Here is a 17,792-nt window from a genome sequence, read left to right as displayed (position 1 = left end):
GGGCTGGGTGAGCTCTTCACATCCACGTCAGGAGCTAACCTGGCCATCTGACTTCTCTCATGGCAGCACAGAAAGGGCTGAAATGCTCCAATCTGCTACATCCACACAGGAGATCAAGTTTCTAGTTCAGGTGGCACCATGTTTTAACTGGCCTTTCCACACTAGAAAAGTTACAGAGTTTGTTTTTTTAATATTTATGAGCTGTAAAACACAACGAGAAAAGCTCAGGTAAGGTTTTTTGTGGCAGTACAGAACTTGTTTCCCCAAGAGCTCAGGAGTACAACTGTTGCAGTTTAATCAACAGTTTTGACTCCAAATTAGGAAGGTATTTGAGCACACACCCTTAAGCACCTGCATGAATATCAAAGCAAAACTCATGTGCTTTGCACTTGTAAATTAAATGGACAGAACTGCAATCTAAAAGAGCAAGAGTCTACTGCCACATTGACTGTAAATCATCTTGTAAGACATCAGGGAAACATCAGACACATGGAAGACTGGGCAGACTCTCAGTGTAAAACACCACTTTAAAATGCAAATGAAAGTCAATAGGTTGCAGACCTCTTCTGTGAATTCCCCCGTCTGATCCTTCTCATTACATGCATCCTCATATTGCCAGTAGTGGCTTTAAACTGCAGATTTTGTTCTCTTTGAACAGTTCCCAGGTTGCAATGGGAATTACTCTTTTTAGCAAACATCTGAATTCCAGAGCACAGGTATGTTACCATCTCTACAAAGCTGCATCCATATAGTTAGCATCTCTGATCCAAATACATCAGCATCATTTACCATGGGAATAAAAAGGTTCCTGGAAGTCAGGTTCCCCACTGGCTATGCACACGCTGGACCAGATGCTTGGATGCTGGCTCTGGACCTCCCCGATTCCTGGAAAACCATCTCCTGATGGCATGGTGGAAGACCACACACTAAGGTAACAGATCTTTGAGTGATCAGGCCAATAGTTCTTATGCTCTTCAACATGAAGTTCACTTCCCTTCTGCACCTCTAAAAGACAGGTATAATGATGTTCTTATTTTGTACATTAATACACTTTTGAACACACAGGTGACTGGTTTGCCCCCAAATAACGTGACTAGATAGCAGTGCTAGCATTCAAACCTGGTGGTCTCCACATCCAGGCATCTGTCCTAACCGCTGCAGTAGCAGCTTCATCACTGACGCAAGCATATTGACAGAGCACAAAAAAAAAAATGCTTTGAAGCAAGTTGTTACATGGATATATTTATTGCATTGCAGTCTTAGCAATTTTAAATATAAACATTTATATCTGGAAAGCAGAATATTGCAAATTCAGTATTATTCAATATGTTCATAGCAGCATCAGCTTCCTAAGAAACAAAATATTTAGGAAGACAGAGAAGGAATTACAAACGAGTTACACTCTCTTTTATCACCATTCGATCAAAACATGGTATTGCAGCTGTGAAACAGATATTGAAGTCACCAAATCTGACCTTGAAGACATAAGCAATTTCAAGACTGAAGTGCGTCATTGTACCTGATATCCTGCACATTTTCAGTGTGCCGAGACATAAGGCTAACAGTCAAGTGCCTGAAGAGGGCAGATGATCTATGTATCTGCGTTACCTGACATATTATAGTTTTAATAACAATACTTGGCACTTGTATAGCACTCGCCACTTCCCCAAATCCTTGCGAGACAGGCAAGGATTGCTCTCAGATGTATTACAGCCGTGGAGCATAAGGGAGAGGGAGGGAAGTGACTTGCCAAGGCCATTCAGTGAGTGAGTGGCAGTAGAGAGATCAGAATTTGTCAGCACCTGACTTCTAATCCCATGTCAGTCTGGTAGGTCATGCTGCTCCTCTGTGGTTCGTTAAGGAAGTTTTATACATGACTAATTGGTTAATAAGCCCCAATCCATGCAACTACAGTGGATGCAAGTACCATTTGAAAAGAGGTCAACACAACTGCTCCCCTCATAATGCCCATTTTAGTTTTAAAGAAACCGAACACTTCTCTCATTTTCTCATCTCAGAATGATCTGTCACACTGAAGATACAATGACACAGCTGCACTTTGCTCTGAAGCAGTGGAAATCAGAAGCAATCGCTATAGGAGTGGGAGCAGCTTTCATTTCTTTCCTGAGGGAGAGCACTGATCTTTTGAGAGGAAAAAAGGATGGATATGTTTTCACACAAACTGATCAAACTACTTTTCATTCTAAACGAATACAAGACTGACTGAAAGTCTCAGGTGTACTAATTTTCTTCAGCTAAGTCATCCAAGTGTACACTATGAAGCTAGCAGCTAATAAAATAGTTATCCAGGAACATCAGAAGGCATTTTCCTTCCCTGAAAGGCCTTCACTTCTACCAGCTAAGAGCACTTACAGTGACATCTAAAAGGACTTGTAAACATCACGAGACAAGCCATCTCTGATATTCCTCCACTAAAGTAGTCCTTTCTCCTGCACCCCCAAGGAAGCTAACAAGGACAACCAAGCCTCCTACCATCCCTGCCTCAAAAGGGGAAATTTGCTTACTTGTTTTTTCTCCCACTGGGTTTCCTCTGCAAAATTTTAGAGGCAAGATCAAACATGTCAGTTATTAGAGATGGAGTCTGGCAGAGACTTCTGGGGCACAGTTCATGCACGGTGAAACGCTCACAACATAACAGAGGCTGCACTTGAGAACTGTCTCTGCATATACCCCCTTCACCTATAGAGCACAACTGCCCAATGCTGGCCAAACTATACCAAACTGTACAGGCTAGAAAGCAACCTCCCATTTCAAGGAGTTATCACCAAGTAAAGTAATTCCTCTCTCCTCCTTTTTCTTTGCCTGCTTTCCCACTTTCAGCATGCCATGAAAGCCTATAGTTAGGAAAATGTACAGAGAGGTACACGTTATACTTACAGTAGATTACACACATTTTTTTCCATCAAGAAAAGTCTTCATCAAGTGCACTGATCCTGCAGCGCCCACCTGGAGGAGGACCATCAGACTGCCTTGCCTATCTCTTCCCAAGGGGCGTCATTTTTTTTTTTTCTGCCCAGGCTGCTAATAGGTAAAAAAGACAGCAGCAAAGGATGCTCTTAAATAGTAAGGTTTTTCTCCACAACATTTCTACCATGTAACAATTGATGCTTTTTCCTGCTTATACATTGGCAACACCTGACAGAAAAAGCTGTGATTTTTAAAAAATTGGTTTTTCTTTCCAAGCAAATTTTAACTGCTTCACCTATATCCAGCTGTTGCCAATTTCATCTTAGGTTGTAAATCAGAATAGAAGAAAAGACATGTTACCTCCTGAAAATGGGTGTTTCCTTCTAATGACAGTGGCTGTTAAAAGCACCTTTTAGATATGAAATGAACATTACTGGCTACATGAACAGCACAGTACTTTTAACAAAATATTTGTAATAATGTTTATCTGAATGTGAGAGAGGCACTGCTGGAAAAAAGTCTGACCAAGTTAAAGTTTCTAAATGAAAACTTGAGTGCATTCTTATCTTTTGGTCCAAGTATATCCTAACAGGGTATTAATATTTTTGGTAAATTTAAAAATGAAGCTCAGCTTGGAGTCCATCCTACTTTGCTAGACTTCTAGCTCATTAGCCAGAAGGGTATTGCAAAGATTTTAGGTCTCTCCCCTTCAGTTTCTACTGCGGCTGGCTGCCCCTGTCTTCCTCCGTCCACCTAGTCAGATCTCACCACTGTGTACATTGCAGCATCTTGAAAAAGATAATACAGAACTGCACATCACGACCTTTGTATTTGTCATCTTCTTATAGGCAAGGGTAATAATGCCAAGAAAACTCTGCAAGGAGCTAATGCTGTAGACTTTAGGACTGTAAAATGGAGTTGCTTCTCTAGAAACTCTGTAAAGTTAGGCTGTTGATACTCAAGTCTGCAAACTGAGCCATGCCTCTTTCAGCTCTGTTTTTTGTGCATGCTGAATTCACTTTAAGTTTTGGCCTGTTTAGGCCCACCTACCATCAAGCCTGCAAACTGGGAGAATGAGCTTTGAAATTACTGTCTTGCTCTAGGAAGATCATCTTCCTTCACTAGAAGAAGGGAAGTATTTCTTTATCCTCTCTTCTTCCAGTTGTGGCTTCACACATTTCCATTTGTGCATCTTGATAATATCCTTAGGAATAGATACTTTTGGTTTGCAATACCTTAATTACAATAAGAATTCCACAAATTCTGTAATACCTTAGTTTTTCAGTATCATTTCTAGTAAGTGTTAGCCTTTCATAATGTTATAGCAAAGACTGTCTTAGGATTGCTATAGTACAAACTTCAAACGTTTAAGCCAATGTCAAGAAGTAAAAGCATGAACTGGAATAGTTCTGGGTTGCAGAAGATGCACGCTTTAGCATTTATGTTTTACACTTTGCAATGCAGGCAGGAGAGAAAACATATTCATATTAATTCGCAGTATTTTGCAGTTATGCTTTGAGGCAGAGACTAACATATAACTCAACAGCTTCTCAGGAAAGAGCTTGCCTGGCTGACAGAATCACTGCATCATTGCTACTGCTGCTGCATTGCCTCTGAAAGGGTGTAATACTGTGCCTTCCAATTTTATCCAGTTGCAGAGCTTGCAGTTTAAGATAGTGGTTAGAATTCTGATCTGTTTAATCAAAGACAGGAAGTTTACTGGGAGATATACATCTTTAGAAACTTAGAGTATTTTCAGTTTGCTGTCCCTGCTGCCTTTCCATTTTCTTTCAAGATTCTAGATGAAATCATTGTTTCCACTTGTCTCATTTAGGTCAGTGCCAGTAAGCAATAGAAAGGGTAAGCGTGGGCAGCATGTTGGGCAGAATGTCAAATTCAACAAAAATTAGACATCTTTTTTCTCTGCTTCTTTTTTCCTGGACACTTCTTCACCCATGGTGATTCATAGGTGCAAGTGGGTGACTGCAACAGCAAACTAGGAAAACCTAGGACTGTGGGAAGAAAAATAAGTAAAAAAAAAAAAAAAAAAAAATTTTTTTTTAAAAATCAGTTTACTCCAACTGATCCAAGATACATAATTCTTGTGATCAAATAATTCCAAAAGTCTGCAGAGACTAGTATGAAAATCAAGAATAGCCAAAGGCTATCTGGATGCAAAACTACACAGGGTAACATTCCTTAGGGAGGGGGAAAAAAAATAGTGGGCAGTCAAGCCTACTCCCACTGAGAGACCTTGCCCTGCTTCCAAATGATACAGAAGGGAAAGCTGCATCAGCAACAATGAATCCAGAAACTGAAGGACAAGCAGCAGATGGAAAACAGTACGCCCACTACTTCAGTAACCCCCTGGTGAGGACACGCTAAGTATCTGTCTCTAGATCAGGAAAAAAAACTTCCAAGCAATTAACAAGCTGGACAAGTCAGTTGAGAGGAGGAAGTAAAACCACACTTTTTATAAGCTCCTTTTTTTCCTTTGGCCTTATCTATTCTACTACCACAGCCCTGTTTAAGTGTTTGATAAAAATGAAGCACCTGTGCTAAAGAAATAATCCCAGCCATGATACTCATAACTCTAGGGTACCCATACATATGATACCATATTGTATCATATGATACATATCATACCATATAATACACATAACTGCAGCTTTCAGCCTGATTCTCCCTACCAGTTTCCCTGCATTCCCACAGCATAGCAAGGTTTTATGCTGTGGTTCCATGAAAACCCCATTCGGACTATATGCAAAGGTCCCTAGAATTATATCACCATACAAATAAAATCACCACTCTTAAAGTAACCATGAGACTTGGCTCCCTACTGAACTGTGTTGGCAATGAAAACATACACAATGACACTGTGAGATATATCCGTGACATCACATTCCAAGACTATTGCATTACATTGTTTCTGCCGCTGGCATCACTAACATTTCACAAGTTTCGCATTTGTCTGCTATTTTAGAAATTATTCTAAAAAATTCTCAAATTATCACAACACATCTTCAAAGGTAGTTCAGAAAACTGCTCCTTGCAGTAATTCGGTACCTCACCATAAACATGCTTTAGGAATCACTGCTGAGCACCAGGGTGAACAATGTCCTAGAAATACTGGACAGGTTGCAACTAGTATGTGGATCCTTTCCAGGGAGTTCTTTAAATTTGGCCCAAAGCTTTTTCATTCTCACACAGCGCTCTGTTTCTTAAGACTGCCTCCTGCTCCTACTCTTCATTCTTTAGCATAATGACTTCAGGTGTCTATGCTCACACCATCTTTGTGACACTGCAGCAATAGAGCAATGGTTAGGAGCAGACAGCTTTTTGAACAAAGAACATGGATTTTATGCTGAGTTTGGACAAGGAAAAACATGGAAAGAAATAACCAGAAACAATAAAAAATCCAAAGCTCCTTTGTTTCCAAGGGTTGTTTTCTTTTTTTTTTTTTAAACAGATTTACATGAATACTTAAGTGAGGTAGAAGACTTCATTTCAGAACATCACATTCAATTTTATTGAAAGAGCAACTTTATCTTAAGTATTAAACATGCAAGTGACAACACACATACTGGATCACTTGCTTAGTCACAATCATGATGCTTGAAAGACAAAAATCACAAATGCTATGCTTGAAAGAGACAAAATTCATAAAATAGCATTTTGATAATGGGCTTTAAAAAGATACAACGTCAGAAAAAGTAGGGAAAAGGAAGACATTTTGGAAGATCTGAAGTTGTACAAGAGGCTGTATTTAGGAAGCAGCTTGGAAATAATGAAAGAGGTGGATGGGGAAGCAGGAAACAAATGAAGAATCACAAATAAGCCATTAAATCCAAACTGGAAGAGAGAATTTTAACCAACTGCACAGATGAGACAACAATAATAGAGGAGGAACAGTTTAATAATGAGGTAGAGCAAAAAAAGTAGACAAACTGTGTAGTTCTTAACCAGGTTTGTTGACTGAGGTGATGATTTTGGAAGAACAGGTCAGTGACGATATAAAAATCAAGGCACAAACGCAAGTCTAAGCACCAGCATTTTTCATAAAATGTAAAAAAAGAGACTTGTAGATGTGAAGCAACAAACACCTGCAAGGTTTCAGAGAAAAAATTCTGATGAAAGGAAACAGAGACTTCTAGTAGCAACTGAGAACTTGGTGAAGTGACAACTGACAAGGAAAGGCGGCAGTACAGCCACAAGAACATTCATGGTAGTTGTATCTTATTTAATGCACAAGGCAGTATAACCTAGGCAGACAAAGATAATTAAAAATATGAGGTAAAGAAAAGCAAGAATACAATTAGATGTCATATTACATAGGCCTGAGCGGAGATTTGACACCCTTTGGTCAAGTATGAAGGAAAGAAGAGAGATCAAAACCAGTAGCCTTTGGCATGAATGGAAAAGGCAGCGATAAGTCATCCCAAGCAACTGAAATAAAAACAAAAGTCAGAAAGCAGAGGGGGAAAAAAACAACCCACAACCAAAAACATAACGAAGAAAAATATTCACTTGCAATAAAAGCTGCTGAGAAGTCAGGAGCAGAAATAAGCCCCTTGTTTCTAGCTTCACATGTTTCTCATAATTTGCGAGGGTTCTGATGAGTTAGCAACCACATAGAAAGCCAACCAGAAAAGTTCAGAAAGCCAAGACAGCTAGGGGTGAATACAAGAGCAATCTTCCTAAACCAGAGTTTAGAACATCCTGAGGAGACAAAGTACTGACAGAAGGCGGGGAGGAGGGGGAGGGAAGAACTGCAGACTACATGCACACAAACAAGAACAGCCTAAAAGGAGAGGAAACAAGAACCTCCAAGAGAAGAATCTTTTCAGTGCCTAGTCTCAGTTCATAGTAGGAAGGGATTACAGTAATAAAGCTATGTATAATAAGAAACTGTAGATATTATTTCCTTTTTTATTTTCTTTTTTTTCACTCTTGGTGAAACTGCTTTGCCTCAACAGTACTTTTTATGCTGAGGCACTTCTGTCCCAGGCTAAACTTGGGTTTGCAGCTCAGTGGCTCAGCTGATCAGCCGTCCAAGCCCCACGTCATCTGAAATGTTGACGTAAAAGTTTCAGGCTCCCCCAGAGGCATACAGCTGCTTTGTGTGTCCATGAACTCCTGCTAAATGATTTCTGTAATTCACCCAAACACCAGACATACCCCTAATGACAAGCAAGCAGTATGCTGCATTTGCAGCAACAAAAATAGATGTCACTGAGAGTACAGCCACTCAGTTTGAGGACTTATGACCTCTATATGCAATACAAGACCTGCTATAAAGCAATTTCCCAACTTCATCTTAAACACATGCAGCTGCTGCAAAGCATAAGGTAGTTGAGATGAATACAGGAAGAGCAGTGTGAAATCTAGTGTCCTTTGACAACTCAGGGAACAGGCTACATAATGTAACAGTTTCATTTACCCTCAAACTTCTGCATGTAGGTCTCTTGGAAAGCAGTTTATACCCACAGAAGCCTGGCCTCATCTACAGTAGCTTAACAACCTTGCTAAAATAAAACCACTGATGAGCCGAGTTTGACTTTTATACTTCAAAACACTTTTAGGGACACCTCCAAAGCTCAGTTCAACTGGAATTAGATGATGCATCATTCACATGGATAGGAAAGACCCACGAAGATTTCTGCTCCATGAGAACTGCTGGAGACACAGCACCTCTAGTTTCAATAGAGGGAACTTGAAAGGCGCTTAGATACAGTACAATTGTGCTCAGCACAAACACTTATATCTGACAAGAAAAACTACATCTTTGCAAACCTCACTATTACAATAAGTAGCGAATGGGTGAAATATAAAAGTACAATTTTCCATCTGCATCCACAACATTCACAGATAAACTCCAAATATGGAGGTCCCTGGATCAGCTACATTAGCTGCTTGCTGGTGACAGAGGGCTAAAGCACAGCATTACAAATAGAAGCCTAAGCTTTGGTATTGAAAAAAAATAAAAGCCCTGCCATCATTCACAGAAAAAGAGCAGTTTTCAGTTAAGAGGTTTTCTATCACACAGGGCATTACAGAGCTAACTATGAGGAAGAGGCTAATAGCCATCAGCAGCATGTCGCTCCACCTTTTTATAGACTACTTCAAAATGACTGTCAGAATTATGTCTGGAAAAGAAGACATCCACATAACAACAGCAGATAAACTGTTGGTTTCATTAGCAATCTTCTCTCGAGATTACTCAGAAGATGCAAAATAGCATTTGTGATTCATTTCAGGTGGAGATCTAATCTTAAGCTCCTTAAACATGTGCCACAATTAGCTCCTATAACTGAATACACCAAAAATCTCTTCCAACCCTCTCCATTTAGCTTCTTTTTAAGGAGCAGTGGGATCTGTGCTTACCTCCCTCATCTCACAGAAACAACTGTGTTGCTGACCATGTCCTGAGACCCCCAACAGAGATCAAGGAGGCTGCTTTGGCATCAAGCTCAGGATGCTCCAGTTAAAATTATTTCCCCTACCTTGTTATGGCAACGGGAAACCAGTCACAGTAGCATCACACTTAATGAGAACGCTAAATAGCAATGAGAGCTGCAGCGGCAATTCATGCTATCAAATAAATACACTGACGAAGGCTCAGCCAAGTCAATGTGCTAAATGGACAAGCAAGACATTCTCTCCTCGAATAAAAATCTGGTTTATGTGACGTGTGAACACCTGTTGATAATCCACTTTGGGCCGCCGCCTTCTCCGTGACTGGCTTCTTGCACGGGTACCACCAGCATTGGCACCCTCTGTGTGGGCAGTCCCGCTACCCACATCAGCTTCACCTCTGGCAGCCAGATGCAGACTGTCACCTGGCATCTTCTTTTCTCCAGCTCTGCCCAAGCGTTTCTGCCTCTCGCGCTCATCTTCTGCTCTCCCTCGTCCTGATCCAACTTTCAACCCCAGCGTCTGAGAGTCATTTGTCAGGGCTAGCTCCTCTGAGACAGTCTTTGAGTCAGCTCCCTTCTTTACTGAGGACTCCTGCAGTTTGAGTCTGTCAAACAGCTGTAAAAAACACATTTATGTGTATGACCACATTCATAAAACGAGAGGTCGCTTGTTCAGCATTTCTACATGGTATTTGCGTATACGATCCCAAATCAGAGCTGAAAATACATAATTAGTGAAGAATCTTTACCAGCAATAAAAACTACATTTTCTTGCCAAACAGGGACATAAGGATGTCTTGCATGCACGTGAGTGTCTTTATGTGAGCACTGACAAATTTAATTTGGGGAGCAATACTGATGTGCAGTAGCATTTAACTTTGGTCAGGAACAACAGAAAGCTACCAAGTTGCTCCATTAGCTCACTTTCCCCAATGCTCTTGTAACATTGTCAGATAGTATGAGAGAGATTTCCATCCTTGTGTCTTCAGACAGGACACGAATCCCTAACATAAGGGGCCTCAATCAGCAAAGAGCATATACTGAAAAAATGATGGACCTCTTGTGTTCCCCAAAACAAACTAAAAGATGCCATGCAGGTGTTCTGGGAGGTGAGCAGACCACAAACAACAGAAAAATAATAAAAGCTAGAGCAGCAGATCCAAAGCACTGCACGAACTCATTAATCTAAGAATACATGGTGCTGAAACTGGAAAAGAAACTGCTTTCACTCTGGCAGCAGACAAGCTTTTATGAAATACTGACAAATTAAAAGGATTCTCAGTTAGCCTGTCTCTTCCCAGCAACAGGATGGAAAGCCAATCCCTGTTAGAGTGGGCTAAAGGAACAATGACAACTTGATTATTTTTAAGTAATCTTTAAAAAAGGAAGAGTGGGATCGATCAGAAAATAGATTTAAATGGCAGGAATTTGAAAGCAAATTCCTTGCAATGAAACTGTTTAAAAGTTTTTGTGATGCTTCTCTGATGTTCAAAAGGCCCAGAGCTATGCCATTCAACAGGCACAGCCCTGTCAAATTTTTTTTTTCCTTCATTGTTCAGAAGTTCATCTATCATCTCTTCAGTTCTCAACTTCGTAAACATCTTTTTTTGCAGCTGGATCCTAGAGTGTGTCTCGCTTTGGAGCAATGTGCAGAATCTTGGGCTTCACAGTACCTAGACTAGAAGTTCAAGTGTCCAAACAGACGTGCTGTTTCATTGGCTGGAGACAAAGACTGTCGCTCCAGGAACACCAGTATCATAGTTACGCACTGCCAAATCACCTGGCAGGACAAACGTGGACTGGATCAGTCATGGGTGCAAAAAATGCACAGAACGAATAAATCAAAAGCCACAGAGCGAGCTTATAGAAAGTCAGCATATTGCACTAAGCAGTGGCAGCAACTGTGATCTGATACTAGGAACTCTGAAGTGGAACTTCTGTAACACTGAACTACAGCCAAGGTACTTTCAAAGAGGTCAGAAAACTGGTTTCTTTTGCCCCAGTTCAAGCCATTTTAGAGTCATCTGTAATAAAAGGAGGTAAAATATTTCAAATGTAAATACAGTTTTCCAATCAATACTCCTCTTTTACTACTTTGAAAAGGAGATACAAAAAAAAAAAAAAAAAAAGAAAACTGGAGATGGTTATATACCCGGGTTAGTGTGAGTTGAGGTTCTGCGTAGAAAGCTTTGCCCATTATTGGTTTCCTGTACGTCTCATCCACGTCTGTCAGGGCCTAGAAGATAAAAGAAATGGAAAGGTCAAAATTAAAAGAAAACATGAAGAAGCTTTGGACCAGCTTTGTGTCATAGCACTATGAAATTATGTTCTATCTGAAAGAAAATCCACCCTAGGAACAAGCTGTGCTTTGGAGCTGGTTTCTTAATCATCTAAGTTGTACTGAGGTATAAAAGCAACAGCAAAGCCTAGCATCCATTCTGCATTACTTGCAAATCTTTGAGAGCCTTGCCTGCAAAATCCTTCCCCCTCTCATCCCCCCCACCATTTCCAAACTTTTCACAGCTCCAGTCTCACAAATATTTAATAGCTGCTTTTCCATGCACTGTCTTTAAGATCTTCACGAGGTAGAACACAGGGAAAAGCTTTTGTCACTGACATCCCAGTGATGTGTTAGTGAAAAAATACAGAAGTAGCTACCACTATAAGAAGATTGGGGTTTGCAGAGAAAGCTTTGGAAGCTTCTGATATTCCTCATATTCCACCTTCCTGGGTTCTTATACAAAACCTTTGAAGATGTTGGGAACTCTTCAAAGGTTCTCTCTCACCTAAAACCTCTCTAAGATGGTTAGGCACCTCTCAGATGTACCAATCTACCACCAAGCACCACTCAGGTCTGAAACCCAGCACTCAGTGCCAGAGAAAATTAGCTGTATGAACTACAATACCACATTAATCTTCTCAAAATGTAGTTTGCTTAAACCTTTTGCAAATTTCAAGTTTTCGATATAGCAGGTATAAATCAAGGGCTTGAACAATAATTACCATATTCCAGAACTTGTCAAATGCAACCAAAAACCCTGTGCAGACTCCACGAAGCCCTTTGAAAGTGCGGATATGGACATTGATTTTTACACCATCTCGGACACAGCGATGAAGTTCCCCCAGTGGGCTGCCTTCATGGACTACAACAGAAAGACAACATCACCAGTCTTCAACAAAATACATATATATATATATATATATATATAAAAAATACGTAGAAATCCACTCTATGCAGAAGTATGGCAGATCTTGGTACAACATTTGTCTTCACAGCAAAAGAAATAAGAAGCCCCAGAGCACTGTAATGCACTGCAGTTGCGGCAAGGGAGATTTAGGTTAGATATTAGGAAAAATGTCTTTACTGAGAGGGTTGTCACACATTGGAACAGGCTGCCCAGGGAAGTGGTTGAGTCACCATCCCTGGAGGTATTCAAAAAGTGCGTAGACGGGGTACTCCATAACATGGTTTAGTGGGCATGGATGATGGTTGGACTCGATGATCTTAAAGGTCTTTTCCAACCTAAATGATTCTATGATTCTACTAGACCACCAAAACTCTTCTTACAGTGGGGACAGCAAAGACTTCAGAAAATATGAAGGTTTCGCTTTGCATAACCTGCAGCCAAATCAGCCTTAGCTGCAAATCTTTTTGCTACATTTCAAAAACATACTAAGTAATGCTAATCTTAAATAAAAGTGGTTCAGAGGGAACAGAAGGCTCACGGAGGCAGAGGTAATTTTGCAGAAAAGACTAATGCCTAGTTAAGGCTACCTCAGATTAGTTACAATCTGTTAAAGTATTGTATCAGATGTGTTCCTTTTCTTTACAAGGACATTTCTGAAACAACGAATGACTCAAAGTTCTTCAACTAACTAAATTGGATCAGTTTAAATTGATGAAAATGTATTGTTTCAGTTAAACTTTCAGCAGCCAGCCAAATGTACTTCAAAGATGTACAAGTCTCTAGCAAAGAAATAAAATTACTATAAGCAGCCACCAATGAAACCATGCTAAACCACCGAACAATAATGGTTTTATTCAGGGCAAAACCAAAGGAATGCAGTAAAACATAAAGCTTACGTGGTACACACAAGCCTTATCTGCACACTAGAAATCTTTGCAAGTGTAAGTTATTTAGAGGCATAGATATTATTTACTTAACAACTTCTACTCACACCATGGCAAAGCCATTTCAGTGGTAAATTACAGCTACCCATTTGCTTGTGCAAACACAGCCCCAGGATTGCTGTACAATTCCTACTAAGAGTCAGGGAAGAGTATTGGTCTAAAATCTCACACAGTTCTTCATATTAATAAAATACCTGAGTCAGAGATGATGTCTTGCCTTGTGCTTTAGGGACTATGTATGCAAGGTTTGATTTGAACACTAGAAGATGCATCCTGTCAATGTAAAACGTTACCGTATGATAGCTGATCTGCAGTATTTGACTGCATGGTAATTCTTAGCCACAGCAGGGAAATCTAAAGCAGTTTCCTCTGAATTAACCTAATCACATTTATTTTTTGAGATCCATTGTCTTCTTGCCAGCCCTCTTCAGCTGGATAGCTGGAGAAAATTGCTTTCACACAGAGCATAAGCTCAGTACCTCCCAGCTTTCCTTATGGGGTCTTTTCATGAGTCTCTGTGCTTCCTTCAGCCAAACTGATGACGAACTTATGTTCTGAATTCACAAGTCCATCACGGGAACCACAGATGACACCATCACTACATCAGATAGATGCTTTTAATCAGATAACAGTATTTTTTCTAACCAAACCTGCGAATTTACAGATCATTTTAGATTTAGATTTTTTTTTAGATTTTAGATTCCAATGTTCCCTTTACATAGGAACTTTATCTACTTCTTATAAATACCCAAGTACAATCCTTATTTCCAGCTATGCCTTTGCTTGTTGGCACCCCATTAGGCCTAGTAGAAAACACTACTTTACAGCTCTGCCAAATCTAGACAATACATGCTTTTCCCACTTTTCCTTGCTGCATAAGGTTCCAGCTTCACCAGGGCAAACCTCCAACTTCACCTGATCAAAAGGGCAGAACACATCATCCAAAACCCTTTCAACAATCTGACATCCACTTCTTGGAAAAAATAAAACCAGCAACGCAAGGAGCTTATTTTTGCAACATACCTCTTCTGCAAGCATCAAAGCCTGTAATGACCAGGCTCTGCATGCAGCTAGATTTGCCTACAGCTTTTGATGCTGTTAAGTACCAATATTAATAATTTTTCAATCCATAGGGAAAAGAGTTACCTAGGTGGTTTTGTACTCAAAATCCAATCCCTATTTGTATAAAATAGGCACATGCTTAATACCAGGATTCTGAAGAATGACTAGAAAACTACTGTAAGCCAGAGGGCAAGTACCCCAGGAAGGAGAAACTAAAGATCCAAACTCTGGTTAAGTTCAAGTCCCTGCCCTCAGGGTAGACTTTATTAAGAGGCAAGATTGAAAAAAAAAAAACAAAACCCACAAAAACCCAAAACCCAACAAACCAAGAGCAAAGCAAGTTAGAATAGCTGAAATAACTCAGAACACTATCAAATGCCTTTCTAACTGCTCTGTAGTAACCATTTGCACATGAGTTCTCTGCCCCTTGGTAAATGCAAAGTAATTAGAAATAGCTTCTCCTGAACTGATCCAAAACAGGCACTGCTAAAGTAGCTTCCTTCTTACTTTTATGGCTACATCTGAAATCATGACAGGCAAAATTTTAGCTCCATTTTACATTTCTGACCTACTGAATTTAAGGAACACGTCATACCTTGTCACAGCTACCTGGGAGCACAGCATCACAACCGCAGGATGCAGCAAACCATGTATCACAGTTACTTTCAGAGGCAGCTACTGCCTTAGAATCCAAGCTTCAAACACTGGCCCACCTGCAGTGCAGACAGGCCCCCTACTTACAGGGAAAGCACACAATTTTGGCTATAAATTATTCTTAAAACTCTCCAGACTGCTGAATAGCACTTTCTATGTCAGTTGTGCCAGTTTTCTTCAAAGTCCACGCTGTCCAGCTTTAGATGTGTGGATATTAAATACGTGCTCTTAATGGAAGCATATAATTTATTTGCTAGACCACCACGGAAGTTAATTTTTACAGAAGTTTTTTTTCAATTTCCATCACAGTTACCCAAATGCAGATACTTTATATTAAGATCCTAAATCAATATTTAAGGTCAGTTCTTTAAGAAATCCTACACCAACAGAACCTCCGCATTTGCGTGGAACGCTAAGTTGACATGGTATTTAGGATCATGCAGCACCTATGGCAATGAATACATTACGTTTTGGTGTCTGAGCAAGAAAGAAGTCCTGCTTTGGGCATTCAGAATTGAACATTTTGGGCTTTGCCTTTTTATAAAAAGAACATTATGGTGATGCTGGTAATTAGAAGATGTGCTTTGATTCCAATAAATACCCAGTATTTTTAATTAAGTGCACTAAAATGGCATCTCATTTGATAGCAATGCCATTTGGTTCTTGGTGTAGGTGCACAAGTTGCACCCTTTAATATTTAGGGGCTATTACCCTGACTGCATGCATAAATTTAGACAAATTTAGACAAGAAACTTGTATCATCATCATCAGATACCTCATATGGCAACATCACAGCTGCCTCCCACCTCAATCCCCTGTTCTATCACCACGTTACTAGAAAGGCCAGCATTGTATTTATTCCCCCAGGACGTACAGTTAGTAACCATGATATAGCAGTGCGTTACAGGCTTGTGCTGCGGTTATAGAATCATAGAATCATTTAGGTTGGAAAAGACCTTTAAGATCATCGAGTCCAGCCGTCACCCATGCCCACTAAACCATGTTATGGAGTACCGCGTCTACGCACTTTTTGAATACCTCCAGGGATGGTGACTCAACCACTTCCCTGGGCAGCCTATTCCAATGTGTGACAACCCTCTCAGTAAAGACATTTTTCCTAATATCTAACCTAAATCTCCCTTGCTGCACCTTGAGGCCATTATGATTTAACTACAAGCTGCCTGGGCTCAAATCTGATTAAAACCAGTACTTTTGAAAGCACAGCAGTTTCTCATCCTTTTTCCCTTAAAATCAAGAGGCTGAACGTAATTAACCAACTAACAGACAAGGACGTCACCATAACAAAATCAGTGTCCCCTCTGAGTAAGCAGTCCCGTGAGAAGCGCCGTTCCTCATTTCTGCACAGTTTTCCCAGCCTTTCACCCAGCACGCAGGTCTCATTTTCCACCCGAACTCCACCATTTCCCCCCCGCCCCGACCCACCCACACCCCGCTGTCACCCCACCACTTATCTTCAGCCGCCCCTCGCTTCGAACATCCAAACTCCGGCCCAACCCGCACCCCTCGACCTCACCTCAGCCCCCACGGTCTTCCCCCCCACCCCCGGCCTCCATCACCCCTCAGCCCAGCGCAGGCCCACTCCTCGCCCTCACGCCCTCCGCCGGCCTCCCACCCCCGCCCGCGCCCTCAGCCCTGACGCCGCCCCCCCTCCTCGCTCCCCGTCCCCACCCCAGCACCCCTCAACCTGCCGCCTCACCCCACCTCCCGCCCTCAGCCGCCGCAGGGCCGCGCTCCCTCCCTCAGGCCGCCCGCCCGCGCCCTTACGGGGCATCCTGGTGAGGACGTTGCGCGGCGCCCGCCGTCGCCGGGCCGCCGCGCCGCCCTCGGCCGCCTCCCGCTCGGGGCCCGCGTTCACCATGAGGCTGCGGAGGCGCTGGATGCGCTCGGGGTCGGCGGCGGTCGGGCCGCCGCCGCGGCGGGCGGTGCGGGCGGCGGGCGGGCCGCGGCGGGAGGGAGCGGAGCGGCGGCCGCGCGGGCGGAGCAGGCCGCGCTGGAAGCTCTCGTACTCGGCGAGGTTGTTGAAGCAGGGCGCGGCGGGGAAGGGCAGCGGCGTGCTGGCGGAGTAGAGCGCCAGCAGCGGGTCGAAGCGGCTGGAGCTCACGTCCAGGCGGCTGGGGCTCGGGGAGCGCTCGGCCCCGGGCCGGCGGCGGGGACGCCGCTGCTCCGCGCCTCCCGCAGCCCCCTCGTCCTCCTCCATGCCGGGCTGGCGGGCAGCGGCCCGGACCGCCGCCGCCGCTAGGGGCCGCTGCCGCGCCGCCCGGCGCGCCCCCAAGCTAAGCAGGGTCCGGGCGGGGCGGGGCGGGGAGACGGCGGAGCACCGCCCGGGACCGGGACCGGGACCGGAGGGGAGGAGCTGCCGCCGCCCGGGGTGCGGGACAGGCGGCAGGCCGGGACGTCGCGGGTGCTCCGGCGTTGCTGCGCTTTCCCTCCTCCCTGGGCCTTCAGTTAGCTCCCTGGTGCGACTCCACCGGTGGTCTCTGTGCTGCGGCCCCTCTCTGCAGCCCAGCCCGGAGCCCCCCCGGCTGTCCTGGGGGTGCTCCCCCGAGCAGGCAGCTCGCTCCACCTGTCCCGGGCCATGA

The 17,792-nt window shown here is 42.8% G+C and overlaps 1 protein-coding gene across 1 annotated transcript; it reads right to left on the bottom strand.

Moving 5' to 3' along the window:
• Positions 1–1,226: 1,226 nt before the first annotated feature.
• LSM11 (LSM11, U7 small nuclear RNA associated) lies at positions 1,227–17,436 on the bottom strand. Its single transcript, XM_052816654.1, has 4 exons — positions 16,978–17,436; positions 12,348–12,487; positions 11,497–11,580; positions 1,227–9,960 (listed from the first exon to the last, which is right to left on the bottom strand). Exons 1-4 carry the CDS (start codon positions 17,408–17,410, stop codon positions 9,556–9,558), a joined length of 1,062 nt encoding a protein of 353 aa, XP_052672614.1. The 5' UTR covers positions 17,411–17,436; the 3' UTR covers positions 1,227–9,555.
• Between the last annotated feature and the right edge of the window lie 356 nt (positions 17,437–17,792).

Source organism: Harpia harpyja, chromosome 20 (genome assembly GCF_026419915.1).
Source record: "Harpia harpyja isolate bHarHar1 chromosome 20, bHarHar1 primary haplotype, whole genome shotgun sequence".
Lineage (NCBI taxonomy): Eukaryota > Metazoa > Chordata > Aves > Accipitriformes > Accipitridae > Harpia > Harpia harpyja.
This window is presented reverse-complemented; position numbering and strand designations above follow the sequence as displayed.

What these genes read in the sequence shown, in the direction of transcription:
- LSM11 (XM_052816654.1), bottom strand. Translation starts at nt 17,410, where the DNA reads ATGGAGGAGGACGAGGGGGCTGCGGGAGGCGCGGAGCAGCGGCGTCCC. An exon ending in CGTCCTCACCAGGATGCCCC is followed by an intron (nt 12,488 to 16,977) that starts GTAAGGGCGCGG and finishes TTTCTGTTGTAG; the next exon opens with TCCATGAAGGCAGCCCACTG. An exon ending in TTGACAAGTTCTGGAATATG is followed by an intron (nt 11,581 to 12,347) that starts GTAATTATTGTT and finishes TTTATCTTCTAG; the next exon opens with GCCCTGACAGACGTGGATGA.